The sequence below is a fragment of the Coregonus lavaretus genome (assembly GCF_964263955.1).
Source record: "Coregonus lavaretus genome assembly, contig: HAP1_SCAFFOLD_1346, whole genome shotgun sequence".
Classification (NCBI taxonomy): domain Eukaryota; kingdom Metazoa; phylum Chordata; class Actinopteri; order Salmoniformes; family Salmonidae; genus Coregonus; species Coregonus lavaretus.
The window spans coordinates 27752-45000 of NW_028162241.1; the positions used below are offsets into that span (position 1 = coordinate 27752).

The 17249-nt window shown below is 46.6% G+C and overlaps 1 protein-coding gene across 1 annotated transcript in view; it reads right to left on the reverse strand.

The window, feature by feature from the left end:
- The window catches only part of LOC311119431 (endoplasmic reticulum-Golgi intermediate compartment protein 1-like), a gene marked incomplete at its 3' end in the record, with an annotated part of 41491 nt that extends 27652 nt beyond the window's left edge, over positions 1-13839 (reverse strand). Inside the window, exons 1-2 of the mRNA XM_084194125.1 lie at positions 13408-13839; positions 38-99 (exon numbers count right to left, since the gene is read on the reverse strand). Of these exons, the coding sequence (XP_084050251.1) occupies positions 38-99; positions 13408-13427 (82 nt within the window). The remainder of the gene's footprint in view (positions 1-37; positions 100-13407) is intronic.
- Positions 13840-17249: the final 3410 nt, after the last annotated feature.

Here is a 17249-nt window from a genome sequence, read left to right on the forward strand (position 1 = left end):
TAGTTGAACCATGAGGTGTGTGTGAAGGGCTACTCACCCACAGCTCCTGTGTACGTGGGCTGGGTCAGGTCTTTGGGTACTTTCCTGTAGATATCCAACCTAATGGAAGAGAAAGAAAGAGGGAGCGGTTAGAAAAAGTCAAATATAGCTGCAGCAGCAATGAACGGGGTTCACAAGAGGACAGAAAGAACACAAGATCAGTTGGATAACAAAAGCAAGCACTCTATCATGTAGGAACGATCTTCCTTTATGTGCAATCCGTGAGAGCGTTACCATGTTTATCTCTCAATACCACAAGCATGACGCAAGTGTAGCATGTAGGAGGCAGGTAGCTTAGTGGTTAAGAGCGTTGTGCCAGTAACCGAAAGGTCGCTGGTTCTAATCCCCTAGCCAACTAGGTGAAAAATCTGTCAGTGTGCCCTTGAGCAAGGCACTTAACCCTAATTGCTCCTGTAAGTCGCTCTGGATAAGAGCGTCTGCTAAATTACTAAAAAAAGTGAAGTTTAGTCTAGTGCTGTCGGTTGGAATGCAGCAGGTAATCATTCTTAAAAGGCATTACTTCATGTATTTAGTTATATATATGCTGACTGAGCAAGCGGCAGGACTTCTGGGATCTCATTTTCCCGAATAAAATATTTTTTCTCAAAAACATTAAACCTCTAAATACTAAATCTGGATGAATCTGAGGTATGGTTCATAAGGAGAAGATGCAGATGATTTTGAGCATTAGCGTTACATATGCAAAGAAAGAGTTGTTAATAGTTCCCTTGTTTTTAGAGATATCAATACCAAATGCCGTGTGGTTCGTCTTAGGGACGTCCATGATAGAGACGACAAGTGGATTCGATTGGAGTGGATTTACAGTGGTTTAAATGGATACGTAAAATCAGATTTTTTATTTGTCAATAACTCAGCCATGTTTTGACCAATCTTAGTTTTTCTCAAACTAAGTTTAACATTTTAATTTAAATTAAATAAAGTTAAGACATGTACCATGGGCCTACATGCCGAATTTGGATATTTAGAAACCACTTCTGGTTCAAATTTGGATATGAGGGTTTCAGTGAGACTGCTTATAACAGCGCCACCTATAGGCCAATCGCTGCCATTCTTTTTGACCAAGTTACTCATAGCCTCTAGTTTCTGTGTGCCATATTAGACAAAAAAGTGACCAATCTATGCTTGAGTTATTAGAGAGAGAGGGGATTCTGAGCACATTTAGTTTGCAGAATGCTTTGCAGCATTACTGAGGAGCAGCGGAATGTTAGCTCTGGAACACAGCCATGACAAACAGACCCAGACAGCCACACACATTCCTGCCCCTGAACTCTGACCCTATCAATGAACTATTAACCCCAAACACACACAGACACACACAGACACATGGAAAACACAGCCACACACACCATCTCACACCATTCAGCATTGGCCTCATTGTACAGGAAGATGTGTCTAGTTGGGCCAGCATTGGCCTCATTGTACAGGAAGATGTGTCCAGTTGGGCCAGCATTGGCCTCATTGTACAGGATGATGTGTCTAGTTGGGCCAGCATTGGCCTCATTGTTTAGTTGCTAATTTGCTACTAAAACTAAAGTCACAACGACACATCAGGACGTTCTGTGTGTTACCTCACCCATCCTCATAGTCCCCCTACCTACCTTCCTCTTCTCTACCCCTAGGCTAACGAACTAACTACAGCGCATTCAGAAAGTTTTCAGACCCCTTGACCTTTTACACATTTTGTTACTTTACAGCTTTATTCTAAAAATGATTTTTTTTTAATACTCAATCTACACAAAATAATACCTTATTTACATAAGTATTCAGACCTTTTGCTATGAGACTCGAAATTGAGCTCCACCTGTGGTAAATTCGATTGATTGGAAATTATTTGGAAAGGCTCACTCCTGTCTATATAAGGTCCCACAGTTGAAAGTACATGTCAGAGCAAAAACCAAGCCATGATGTCGAAGGAATTGTCCATAGAGCTCTTAGACAGGACTGTGTCGAGGCACAGATCTGGGGAAGGGTACCAAAAAATGTCTGCAGCATTGAAGGTCCCCAAGAACACAGTGGCCACCATCATTCTTAAATAGAAGACGTTTGGAACCACCAAGACTCTTCCTAGAGCTGGCCGCCCGGCCAAACTGAGCAATCAGGAGAAAAGGGCCTTGATCAGGGAGGTGACCAAGAAGCCGATGGTCACTCTGACAGAGCTCCAGAGTTCCTCTGTGGAGATGGGAGAAGGACAACCATCTCTGCAGCACTCCACCAATCAGGCCTTTATGGTAGAGTGGCCAGACGGAAGCCACTCCTCAGTAAAAGGCACGACAGCCCACTTGGAGTTTGCCAAAAGGCACCTAAAGGAACAAGATTCTCTGGTCTGATGAAACCAAGATTGAACTCTTTGGCCTGAATGCCAAGCGTCATGTCTGGAGGAAACCTGGCACCATCCCTACGGTGAATCATGGTGGTGGCAGCATCATGATGTGGGGATGGTTTTCAGTGGCAGGGACTGGGAGACTAGTCAGGATCGAGGGAAAGATGAACGGAGCAAAGTACAGAGAGATCCTTGATGAAAACCTGCTCCAGAGCGTTCAGGACCTCAGACTGGGGCGAAGGTTCACCTTCCAACAGGACAACGACCCTAAGCACACAGCCAAGACAACGCAGGAGAGGCTTCGGGACAAGTCTCTGAATGTCCTTGAGTGGCCCGGCCAGAGCCCGAGTTTGAACCCAATCGAACATCTCTGGAGAGACTTGAAAATAGATGTGCAGCGATGCTCCCCATCCAACCTGACAGAGCTTGAGAGTATCTGCAGAGAAGAATGGGAGAAACTCCCCAAATACAGGTGTGCCAAGCTTGTAGCGTCATACCCAAGAAGACTCAAGGCTGTAATCGCTGCCAAAGGTGCTTCAACAAAGTACTGAGTAAAGGGTCTGAATACTTATGTAAATGTGATATTTGAGTTATTATTTTTTTATTTTATAAATGTGCAACAATTTCTAAAAACCTGTTTTTGCTTTGTCATTATTGGGTATTGTGTGTAGATTGAGGAAAAACATGTTTTAAATCCATTTTAGAATAAGGCTGTAACGTAACAAAAATGTGGAAAAAGTCAAGGGGTCTGAATACTTTCCGAATGCACTGTAACTAACCCCTGTGGTGTGGTAGTGGGTCAGCGGGCTGTACTGTACTCAGTGTTCTGTACAAGGTGACAGACCAGAGGATGACAGACTTCCTGTTTCTCAATGCTTTCCTAATCTGGATCATCAACATCATTAACTCCTGTGGTGTGGTAGAGGATAGTTTCTACCCTCCCTCCTTCTCGCTCTCTCACTGCCCCGTTCCCTCTTCACATCACTCTCCTCTCCCAGGTCTGGTCTTGCCTCATTGTATTACAGAAACAAGACAGATAGGTGGAGCGGTCTGCGGTGCTCGTGCCCGTGAAAGCCACTCAGCCAGAGAACATAGAAAATAGGATGTTGCTCTATACATACACAGTTTCAATTGAAAACGCCATAATCACACGCCTTATGTATCTATTACTGCTAGGTGAAAGTGCCATTTGTATATCTGTCCAGTAAACACTGATGAAGACAAGTAACTTAAACCGTGTTCATACTGCAGGCCTTAATGCTCAAATCCGTTTCGGAATAGACTGTCCAAACAGCAAGCTGTAAGTGACCATTCGGATTTGTGTGTGTTCAGACAGCAGTCAATTGATGACATGGCTACGCTAGTTGTCATAGTAATGACGGGTGTGAGCGCAGTGGTGTAGGCTGATTGGTGGTGGTGCTTGTGCTTCCTAGTAGCAAGCTAAGGTGACGACAATGCCTGCACTGGACGTTTCCCAGTTGCTTTGAATGTTCATAATCATAGCGTAAGAACACTTCTAAAGCCACAAAGATGATCCAACTTTCAAAACTAGTCCTTTTTGGCTAGCCACAACAGTCAACTAGCTAGCTAGCTGTTTAGCTTTCTAGCACATTCACTAATTTCTTTGTAAACAATTAACAAGCTAGTTAGCTACCACATGTTCTTGTCAAACTGTCAACAGAGTAGCTAGCTAGCAACAACATATGCCAAATAACAGTCTAAAAACCACTTGAAAGCAAATAAATCAGATCTGACCGTTCAGACTAGTTGCATGGCCAGGAATCAGATTTGTATCCGACTTGAAACCACCTATGAAGGTGGTTTGAGATGTTGGGTGAAATATCCGATTCCATGTGCTTTTGGGCTGTTCAGACTGCAGGAGAAAGAACAGATTCGAATCGGATATGCAAAAAAATTGGATTTGAGTCACTTCAAACTGCCAGTGTGCACAAGGCTTTAGAGGACGATTTGGCTTTAGACAATTCATTAACCTATAATAATAATAATTATAATAATAATAAGCCATTTAGCAGACGCTTTTATCCAAAGCGACTTACAGTCATGCGTGCATACATTTTTTGTGTATGGGTGGTCCCGGGGATCGAACCCACTACCCTGGCGTTACAAGCGCCGTGCTCTACCAGCTGAGCTACAGAGGACCACAGCCTTGGCAGCCAATAGTGCATGAACACCCACACACTATACCCACACACTACACCCACACACTACACCCACACACACTACACCCACACACTACACCCACACACACTACACCCACACACTACACCCACACACTACACCCACACACTATCGGCTGCTGAGGCTAACAACTCATATTCATCTTAGCGGTCTGTGGGTTATAATCAAAGTGAAATGTGTCCCATCAACATTGTGCTGATATATTTCAACAAAGGCCTGTGCCGGGGAATCTAATGTGTCAGACAATAATGCTTGATGGCAGACATATTGTTCCTGGAGTGGACTACATGGGGAAGCAGCTAGTGTTGTCATGGCAGTATATCAGTGGACTACATGGGGAAGCAGCTAGTGTTGTCATGGCAGTATATCAGTGGACTACATGGGGAAGCAGCTAGTGTTGTCATGGCAGTCTATCAGTGGACTACATGGGGAACCAGCTAGTGTTGTCATGGCAGTCTATCAGTGGACTACATGGGGAAGCAGCTAGTGTTGTCATGGCAGTCTATCAGTGGACTACATGGGGAAGCAGCTAGTGTTGTCATGGCAGTATATCAGTGGACTACATGGGGAAGCAGCTAGTGTTGTCATGGCAGTCTATCAGTGGACTACATGGGGAAGCAGCTAGTGTTGTCATGGCAGTCTATCAGTGGACTACATGGGGAAGCAGCTAGTGTTGTCATGGCAGTCTATCAGTGGACTACATGGGGAAGCAGCTAGTGTTGTCATGGCAGTCTATCAGTGGACTACATGGGGAAGCAGCTAGTGTTGTCATGGCAGTCTATCAGTGGACTACATGGGGAAGCAGCTAGTGTTGTCATGGCAGTCTATCAGTGGACTACATGGGGAAGCAGCTAGTGTTGTCATGGCAGTCTATCAGTGGACTACATGGGGAAGCAGCTAGTGTTGTCATGGCAGTCTATCAGTGGACTACATGGGGAAGCAGCTAGTGTTGTCATGGCAGTCTATCAGTGGACTACATGGGGAAGCAGCTAGTGTTGTCATGGCAGTATATCAGCGGACTACATGGGGAACCAGCTAGTGTTGTCATGGCAGTCTATCAGTGGACTACATGGGGAAGCAGCTAGTGTTGTCATGGCAGTCTATCAGTGGACTACATGGGGAAGCAGCTAGTGTTGTCATGGCAGTCTATCAGTGGACTACATGGGGAAGCAGCTAGTGTTGTCATGGCAGTCTATCAGTGGACTACATGGGGAAGCAGCTAGTGTTGTCATGGCAGTCTATCAGTGGACTACATGAGGAAGCAGCTAGTGTTGTCATGGCAGTCTATCCCTCCCTTGATGGACAACATCCAGGATAAAGACATGGATGACTCCAAAGAGGAATTTCATCCTTTGGTTAGAATGGAAAATGTGTCTTCTCCCTTTCTCAACCAACAGATACACACTAGTTGACACAGGGTCAGCAGCGGTGCAGAGCCCCAGGATGGAGAGCAAATGTGGGGGGTTAGGTGCCCTGCTCAAGGGCACAATGGCAGCAGATGGTACATGGGATCAATGACCAGCAGCCTTCCAGCTGCCAGTTCAGTTCCATTCCCATTTTTGTGTTGCTCGGCCCGGGGCTTAAACCAGCAACCTTCCAGCTGGTGGTCTGCCTCTCCAACCTGTTTCTCAATCCTGGTCCTAGGGACCAATCCGGGTCCCGGGGACCCAAAGGGTTTTTAACTTAGCACTCCACATCTGAATCAAATCATCAACGCTTGATACGTTGATAATTTGTATCAGCTGTGTAGTGTTAGGACAAAAAGAAGAATGTGCACTCCTTCAGGAAACACTGCTCTAGGCTACTACAGGACCAATGACCAGGATCAGGAAACACTGCTCTAGGCTACAACAGGACCAATGACCAGGATCAGGAAACACTGCTCTAGGCTACAACAGGACCAATGACCAGGATCAGGAAACACTGCTCTAGGCTACAACAGGACCAATGACCAGGATCAGGAAACACTGCTCTAGGCTACAACAGGACCAATGACCAGGATCAGGAAACACTGCTCTAGGCTACAACAGGACCAATGACCAGGATCAGGAAACACTGCTCTAGGCTACTACAGGACCAATGACCAGGATCAGGAAACACTGCTCTAGGCTACAACAGGACCAATGACCAGGATCAGGAAACACTGCTCTAGGCTACAACAGGACCAATGACCAGGATCAGGAAACACTGCTCTAGGCTACAACAGGACCAATGACCAGGATCAGGAAACACTGCTCTAGGCTACAACAGGACCAATGACCAGGATCAGGAAACACTGCTCTAGGCTACAACAGGACCAATGACCAGGATCAGGAAACACTGCTCTAGGCTACTACAGGACCAATGACCAGGATCAGGAAACACTGCTCTAGGCTACAACAGAATAATTGACCAGGATCTGGAAACACTGCTCTAGGCTACAACAGGACCAATGACCAGGATCAGGAAACACTGCTCTAGGCTACTACAGGACCAATGACCAGGATCAGGAAACACTGCTCTAGGCTACTACAGGACCAATGACCAGGATCAGGAAACACTGCTCTAGGCTACTACAGGACCAATGACCAGGATCAGGAAACACTGCTCTAGGCTACTACAGGACCAATGACCAGGATCAGGAAACACTGCTCTAGGCTACAACAGGACCAATGACCAGGATCAGGAAACACTGCTCTAGGCTACTACAGGACCAATGACCAGGATCAGTAAACACTGCTCTAGCCTACTACAGGACCAATGACCAGGATCAGGAAACACTGCTCTAGGCTACTACAGGACCAATGACCAGGATCAGGAAACACTGCTCTAGGCTACAACAGGACCAATGACCAGGATCAGGAAACACTGCTCTAGGCTACAACAGGACCAATGACCAGGATCAGGAAACACTGCTCTAGGCTACTACAGGACCAATGACCAGGATCAGGAAACACTGCTCTATGGCTACAACAGGACCAATGACCAGGATCAGGAAACACCGCTCTAGGCTACAACAGGACCAATGACCAGGATCAGGAAACACTGCTCTAGGTTACAACAGGACCAATGACCAGGATCAGGTAACACTGCTCTAGGCTACAACAGGACCAATGACCAGGATCAGGAAACACTGCTCTAGGCTACTACAGGACCAATGACCAGGATCAGGAAACACTGCTCTAGGCTACTACAGGACCAATGACCAGGATCAGGAAACACTGCTCTAGGCTACTACAGGACCAATGACCAGGATCAGGAAACACTGCTCTAGGCTACAACAGGACCAATGACCAGGATCAGGAAACACTGCTCTAGGCTACAACAGGACCAATGACCAGGATCAGGAAACACTGCTCTAGGCTACAACAGGACCAATGACCAGGATCAGGAAACACTGCTCTAGGCTACAACAGGACCAATGACCAGGATCAGGAAACACTGCTCTAGGCTACAACAGGACCAATGACCAGGATCAGGAAACACTGCTCTAGCCTACTACAGGACCAATGACCAGGATCAGGAAACACTGCTCTAGGCTACAACAGGACCAATGAATGAGTGTGGTGCCATGACTACAATGGTTCAAGCCCAGGACAACACAGAAATGGGTATGGAACATACCTGGCAGCTGGAAGGCTCCCATGTAACATCTCCTGCCATTGTGCTCTTGATTTTGGAAATTATAAGCAGATAAATATCCTGAAAAAATATATAAACGCAACATGCAACAATTTCACTGTGATACAGTTCATATAAGGAAATCAGTCAATTGAAAAATTAATTAGGCCCTAATCTATGGATTTCACGACTGGGCAGGGGTGCAGCCATGGGTAGGCCTGGGAGGGCAAAGGCCCACCCACTTGGGAGCCAGGCCCAGCCAATCAGAATGAGTTTTTCCCCACAAAACCTATTTTATCACAGACAGAAATACTCCTCAGTTTCATCAGCTGTCCGGGTGGCTGGTCTCAGACAATCCGGCAGGTGAAGAAGCCTGATGTGGAGGTCCTGGGCTGGCATGGTTACACGTGGTCTGTGGTTGTGAGGCCAGTTGGACGTACTGCCAAATTGTCTAAAACAATGTTGGAGGCGGCTTATAGTAGAGAAATGAACCTTCAATTATCTGGCAACAGCTCTGGTGAACATTCCTGCACTCAGAATGCCAATTGTACGCTCCGTCAAAACTTGAGACATCTGTGGCATGTGGTATTGTGTGACAAAACTGCACATTTTAGAGTGGCCTTTTATTGTCCCCAGCACAAGGTGCACCTGTGTAATGATCATGATGTTCAAACAGCTTCTAGATAAACCACGCCAGTCAGGTTGCAGAGTTGTGCCACCATCTCTGCAGGTCATACAAGGAGGCTACCACAGAGGCTACAGTGTCCGCTGCACACCTCCCCCGTATGGCCCGTTGCTTCCCCGTATGGCCCGTTGCTTCCCCGTATGGCCCGTTGCTTCCCCGTATGGCCCGTTGCTTCCCCGTATGGCCCGTTGCTTCCCCGTATGGCCCGTTGCTTCCCCGTATGGCCCGTTGCTTCCCCGTATGGCCCGTTGCTTCCCAGTATGGCCCATTGCTTCCCAGTATGCCCGTTGCTTCCCCGTATGGCCCGTTGCTTCTCCGTATGGCCCGTTGCTCCCCCGTATGGCCCGTTGCTCCCCCGTATGGCCCGTTGCTTCTTGTCCAGGCCAAGTAACCCACGTTCTCTGAAGTGGCTGGCTAGCTCCGCCTCCGGCTTCTCCATACACTGACTAGGCTACAAGTAACACGCTTTTCTGTCTTGATAAGTAGACGGTTTACTTTTCTGCTTGTAACATGCACTTGACATGTTGAGTTCTCTGGGGCAGCTAGCTAGCCGGATGTAGAGTGGGGCAGCTAGCTAGCCGGATGTAGAGGGGGGCAGCTAGCTAGCCGGCTTTAGAGTGGGGCAGCTAGCTAGCCGGCTGTAGAGTGGTGCAGCTAGCTAGCCGGATGTAGAGGGGGGCAGCTAGCTAGCCGGCTGTAGAGTGGGGCAGCTAGCTAGCCGGCTGTAGAGTGGGGCAGCTAGCTAGCCGGATGTAGAGTGGGGCAGCTAGCTAGCCGGATGTAGAGTGGGGCAGCTAGCTAGCCGGCTGTAGAGTGGGGCAGCTAGCTAGCCGGATGTAGAGTGGGGCAGCTAGCTAGCCGGATGTAGAGTGGGGCAGCTAGCTAGCCGGATGTAGAGTGGGGCAGCTAGCTAGCCGGATGTAGAGTGGGGCAGCTAGCTAGCCGGATGTAGAGTGGGGCAGCTAGCTAGCCGGCTGTAGAGGTGGGCAGCTAGCTAGCCGGATGTAGAGGGGGGCAGCTAGCTAGCCGGATGTAGAGGGGGGCAGCTAGCTAGCCGGCTGTAGAGTGGGGCAGCTAGGTAGCCGGATGTCTATAGACTTTAGATCATTGTCAACTCTTAGTAAACATCAACTCATGGTGGTGTAAATGACCTGTCCTTTCTCCTGATGAGTCAGACAGTTTTCTGGGTCTGTCAACTCCCCATCTCCTGATGAGAGCCAGTTTCCTGTGTCTGTCAACTCCCCATCTCCTGGGTCTGTCAACTCCCCATCTCCTGATGAGAGCCAGTTTCCTGTGTCTGTCAACTCCCCATCTCCTGGGTCTGTCAACTCCCCATCTCCGTATGAGTCAGCCAGTTTACTGGGTCTGTCAACTCCCCATCTCCTGATGAGAGCCAGTTTCCTGGGTCTGTCAACTCCCCATCTCCTGATGAGAGCCAGTTTCCTGGGTCTGTCAACTCCCCATCTCCTGGGTCTGTCAACTCCCCATCTCCTGGGTCTGTCAACTCCCCATCTCCTGATGAGAGCCAGTTTCCTTGGTCTGTCAACTCCCCATCTCCTTAGTGTAACCATGACAGTGGTCATAACGAGAGCAAATGCTGACTGTGTTTGGGCGTTGTCTAAAATGGTCCCCTATAGCAGTGTTTCCCAGCTCCAGTCCTCCAGTCCCCTCAACAGTACACATTTTTGTTGTAGCCCTGGATAAACTCACCTGATTCAACTCATTGAGGGCTTGATGATTAGTTGACTAGTTGAATCAGGTATGTTTGTCCAGGGCTACAATACAAATGTGTACTGGAGGTAGTACTGGAGGACCGGAGTTGGGCAACACTGCCCTAATGATCCATAATGAGGCGTCTCACAGGTGGGTCAGTATCAGTACCACTGACAGATCCATAATGAGGTAATAATAATATGCCATTTAGCAGACGCTTTTATCCAAAGCGACTTACAGTCATGTGTGCATACATTTTTACGTATGGGTGGTCCCGGGGATCGAACCCACTACCCTGGCGTTACAAACGCCATGCTCTACCAATTGAGCTACAGAGGACCACTCACAGGAGGGTCAGTATCAGTACCACTGACAGATCCATAACGAGGTGTCTCGCAGGAGTATTTGGGGTATGACTGTCTTGACGCAACACAGCAGGTTCTGAAGTACATGTACTTATCGGGGTATTGTGTGGGGTGGAATGATTATCTGAACTTGGAGCCGTTCTTACAGCTCAGGCAGCCAGGCACATCCCAGCCCAGATGACAAGCAGTATGCAAAGAATGTCTGTGTGCTTTGGAACAGTATACCCAACCTGGTCTCAGAAAATTTCGTATTATTCTGTACGTAAATCTGAGCAACTCCATTTAGTATATGTTACATTTCGTATGGTATCTATTAATTTGTGGATGTCCATCACTTATTTTGTATAATATGTTAAGAATTACACTTCGTACGATATTTTACGAATTCTAGCTAGGTGGCTAACGTTAGCTAGGCTAGGGATTAGGGTTATGGTTAGGATAAAGTTTAGGAGTTAGGTTAAAGGGTTAAGGTTAGGGGAAGGGTTAGCTAAAAAAGGTTAAGGTTAGCGTTAGGGGAAGGGTTAGCTAACATGCTAATTAGTTGCAAAGTAGCTAAAAAGTAGTAAGTAGTTGTAAAGTTGGTAAAATGCTAAAGTTGTCCGTGATGAGATTCGAACTTGCTACCTTTGGGTTGCTAGACCTTCACATTATACGCCCACCCATCCACCCCGATCAACCACCCTACTTTCTATTAAGCCTTATGTAACCATCTGTTTTATATAACTATACCAAATGTAACATACACTATATATACAAAAGTATTTGGACACCCCTTCAAATTAGTGGATTCGGCTATTTCAGCCACACCAGTTGCTGACAGGTGTATAAAATCGAGCACACCGCCATGCAATCTCCATAGACAAACATTGGCAGTAGAATGGCCTTACTGAAGAGCTCAGTGACTTTCAACGTGGCACCGTCATAGAATGCCACCTTTCCAACAAGTCAGTTCGTCAAGTTCCAAACTGCCTCTGGAAGCAACGTCAGCACAATAACTGTTCGTCGGAAGCTTCATGAAATGGGTTTCCATGGCCGAGCAGCCGCACACAAGCCTAAAATCACCATGCACAATGCCAAGCGTCAGCTGGAGTGGTGTAAAGCTCACCGCCATTGGACTCTGGAGCAGTGGAAACGCGTTCTCTGGAGTGATGAATCACGCGTCACCATCTGGCAGTCCGACGGACTAATCTGGGTTTGGCGGATGCCAGGAGAACGCTACCTGCCCCAATACATAGTGCCAACTGTAAAGTTTGGTGGAGGAGGGACAATGGTCTGGGAAATCTTAACACTACATCATACAATGACATTCTAGACGATTCTGTGCTTCCAACTTTGTGGCAACAGTTTGGGGAAGGCCCTTTCCTGTTTCAGCATGACAATGCCACCGTGCACAAAGCGAGGTCCATACAGAAATGGTTTGTCGAGAACGGTGTGGAAGAACTTGACTGGCCTGCACAGAGCCCTGACCTAAACCCATTGAACACCTTTGGGATGAATTAGAACGCCGACTGCGAGCCAAGGCCTAATCGCCCAACATCAGTGCCCAACATCAGTGCCCGACCTCACTAATGCTCTTGTGGCTGAATGGAATCAAGTCCCCACAGCAATGTTCCAACATCTAGTGGAAAGCCTTCCCAGAAGAGTGGAGGCTGTTATAGCAGCAAAGGGGGGACCACTTCCATATTAATGCCAATGATTTTAGAATGAGATGTTCGACAAGCAGGAGTCCACATACTTTTGGTCATGTAGCGTATAATACTAATTTGAGTGTCCCGGATGTACTTTTACTATGTTACGTCCAGTCTATGAGACCAGGCTGGTATACCGTGCATACTACGGTGTGACCGCAGTCTCTTGGAGCTGTAGGTCCAGCAGATTATGAACCAGCACTCTACATCCTACAGATGATTCCTCATCATCTCTCCTTCATGCACTGAAGTAGAATCATAATGTAGGAGAAAGCATAGGAAATGACACAAACAATGGCTGATATTCATGGCTCAACAAAAGGAAAAAAGTATTTGGATATTTACAAAATAAATAATATATTGCCTAAATAATACAATATACGACAACAATAGCCTTTAATTTAACGTATGTGTATTGTAATAGCCTATTAGGTTTTATTTCACAATGAAAAGTTTAGGTGCCTTTATAAGTGTTTCTCAGAATGATAGCCGGTTAGCCTAAATGCTAAATAGTTCGTCTGAATGGGCATCTTTTCAGGCAAAGCGGGTATACTTTTTGGACAATCTACTGACGCGATAAATTGCAGGTGAACAACTGCCCGCGGTAACAATAAAACAACTGTTGTAACAATGTAGCAACAATCATCCCGCTAACTTGCTGGCTAGCGAACTCGGAACCAGAGGATAGCAGGGGATTCTCTCCATACACAGAAAATAATCCAAATATTACGAGTGGCATTTAAGCATGCGAAATGTGAACCAAAGTCCTTTACTCACCTCCTTACATCGAAAACCATGATGTTTGCACGTTTTAGATGGGTATTTTAAAACAATTAAAATTAACGGGAAATCAGCACGGTTTTTCAGATTTCTCTTCAAGCCTACGGGTTGTTCAACGTTACCGGGTTGACGTCAGTTTAGGACGCTTTGCAAAATCCTATTGGTTGAATTCACTTCCTGGTTGTACGATTCTACTTCCATTCTTTTAAATCAAACCAAAGACAGTAGCTGTGTTCGAATACTCATACTAACTGCACTAACTATACTATTTTGACGAAATTGAGTATGTAGTATGCTTATTGGTCATAGTATGGATATAGTTAATATGCCAAAAGTTCCCATTACTCATTATTAAGTTATTATTCATTATCATTATTAAGTTCCCATACTCATTAAGTATGTAGTATACAGTATGTTAGTATGGGTATTCGAACACAGCTAGTAGCAAAGGACTGAAATGTTTGCCTGCCTGGTGAAGGTCTGTACTAAGTCCAGAGATACGGAAGTCCAGAGAGGACATATGAATAAAAACATGTTTTCCTCATTATGTCGAGATCACAACTTATTTATCTCATGATCAAATAAAATCTAATTTTATTTGTCACATGCGCCGAATACAACATGTGTAGACATTACAGTGAAATGCTTACAAGCCCTTAAACAACAATGCAGTTTTAACAAAATAGAGTTAAGAAAATATTTACTAAATAAACTAAAGTAAAAAATAAATAGAAAAACACAACAAAATAACAATAATGAGGCTATATACAGGGGGTACCGGTACCGAGTCAATGTGTGGAGGTACAGGTTAGTCGAGGTAATTTGTACATGTAGGTAGGGGTAAAGTGACTATGCAAAGATAATAACCAGCGAGTACCAGCAGTGTAAAAACAAAGGGGGGGAGGCCAATATTTTTTACCTCTGACACCGCCTGGTATAGAGGTCCTCGATGGCAGGAAGCTTGGCCCCAGTGATGTACTGGGCCGTACGCATTACCCTCTGTAGCGCCTTACGGTCGGATACTGAGCAGTTGCCATACCAGGCGGTGAATCAACCGATCAGGATGCTCTCGATGGAGCAGCTGTAGAACTTTTGGAGGATCTGGGGACCCATGCCAAATCTTTCCATTCTCCTGAGGGAGAAAAGGTGTTGTCGTGCCCTCTTCACGATTGTCTTGGTGTGTTTGGACCATGACAGTTTGTTGGTGATGTGGACACCAAGGAACTTGAAACTCTCGACTCGCTCCACTACAGTCCGTCGATGTGAATGGGGGCGTGTTCGGCCCTCCTTTTCCTGTAGTCCACGATCATCTCCTTTGTCTTGCTCATGTTGAGGGAGAGGTTGTTGTCCTGGCACCACATTGCCAGGTCTCTGACCTCCTCCCTATAGGCTGTCTCATCGTTGTTGGTGATCAGGCCTACCACTGTTGTGTCGTCAGCAAACTTAATGATGGTGTTGGAGTCGTGCCTGGCCATGCAGTCATGGGTGAACAGGGAGTACAGAAGGGGACTAAGCACGTACCCCTGAGGGGCCCCCGTGTTGAGGATCAGCATGGTAGATGTGTTGTTGGCTACCCTTACCACCTGGGGGTAACCTGTCAGGAAGTCCAGGATCCAGTTGCAGAGGGAGGAGTTTAGTCCCAGGGTCCTTAGCTTAGTGATGAGCTTTGAGGGCACTATGGTGTTGAACGCTGAGCTGTAGTCAATGAACAGCATTTTCACATAGGTGTTCATTTTGTCCAGGTGGGAAAGGCCAGTGTGGAGTGCGATTGAGATTGCGTCATCTGTGGATCTGCTGGGGCGGTATGCGAATTGGAGTGGGTCTAGGGTTTCCGGCATGATGGTGTTGATGTGAGCCATGACCAGCCTTTCAAAGCACTTCGTGGCTACCGACGTGAATGCTACGGGTCGGTAGTCATTTAGGCAGGTTACCTTCGCTTTCTTGGGCACAGGGACTATGGTGGTCTGCTTGAAACATGTAGGTATTACAGACTCGGTCAGGGAGAGGTTGAAAATGTCATAAATACATAACTATATAGCAAAAGTTGTTTTGTGGAGATCACAAGATCATTTTCTCGTGGTCTGTCCCAGTTTGTATGATGTCCCACTCTTTCTGAATTCACCCAACAGTACAGTAGATTAGAATATAGTAGAGTTCAGTACAGGACACAGCAGAGCACATTAAAGTTGAGTACACTATAATGTACTGCAGGGTTCTTCAATTCCGGTCCTGGAGGGCCGAAACACTTCTGTTTTTTATTTCTACCTGGTAGTTAATTGCACTCACCTGGTGTCCCAGGTCTGAATTAGCCCCTGATTAGAAGGAGAGGATGAAAAACAGAGGTGTTTCGGCCCTCCAGGACCGGAATTGAAGAGCCCTGATGTACTGTATTGGACTGAACAGTGGAGGCTGCTGAGGGGAGGACGGCTCATAATAATGGCTGGAACGGAGCAAATGGAATGGCATCAAACACCTGGAAACCATTCCACTGATTCCGCTCCAGCCATTACCACAAGCCCGTCCTCCCCAACCATTCCACTGATTCCGCTCCAGCCATTACCACGAGCCCGTCCTCCCCAACCATTCCACTGATTCCGCTCCAGTCATTACCACGAGCCTGTTCTCCCCAACCATTCCACTGACTCCGCTCCAGTCATTACCACGAGCCCATCCTCCCCAACCATTCCATTGACTCCGCTCCAGCCATTACCACGAGCCTGTTCTCCCCAACCATTCCACTGACTCCGCTCCAGCCATTACCACGAGCCCGTCCTCCCCAACCATTCCACTGACTCCGCTCCAGCCATTACCACGAGCCCGTCCTCCCCAACCATTCCACTGACTCCGCTCCAGTCATTACCACGAGCCCGTCCTCCCCAACCATTCCACTGACTCCTCTCCAGTCATTACCACGAGCCCGTCCTCCCCAATTAAGGTCCCACCAACCTCCTGTGGTACTGAACTCTACTCTACTCTACAGTACTCTATTCTACTCTACTCTACTATACTGAACTCTACTCTACTATACTGAACTCTACTATACTCTACTATACTCTACTATACTCTACTCTAGAGTACTGATCTCTACTATACTCTACAGTACTGAACTCTACTCTACTCTACTGTACTGATCTCTACTGTACTGTACTGAACTATACTGTACTGAACTATACCCTACTGTACTGAACTGAACTATACTGTACTCTACTGAACTATACACTACTGTACTGAACTCTACTCTACTCTACTCTACTCTACTCTACTCTACTCTACTCTACTCTACTGAACTCTACTCTACTCTACTCTGCTCTACTCTACTCTACTGAACTCTACTCTACTCTACTCTACTCTACTCTACTCTACTCTGCTCTACTCTACTCTACTCTACTCTACTCTACTCTACTCTAATCTGCTCTACTCTACTCTACTCTACTCTACTCTGCTCTACTCTACTCTACTCTACTCTACTCTACTCTGCTCTGCTCTGCTCTGCTCTGCTCTACTCTACTGAACTCTACTCTGCTCTGCTCTGCTCTACTCTACTCTACTCTACTCTACTCTACTCTACTCTACTGAACTCTACTCTACTCTACTCTGCTCTACTCTACTCTACTCTACTCTGCTCTGCTCTGCTCTGCTCGGCTCTACTCTACTCTACTCTACTCTACTCTACTCTACTCTACTCTACTGAACTCTACTCTACTCTACTCTGCTCTACTCTACTCTACTCTACTCTACTCTACTCTGCTCTACTCTACTCTACTCTACTCTACTCTACTCTACTCTACTCTGCTCTACTCTACTCTACTCTACTCTACTCTGCTCTGCTCTGCTCTACT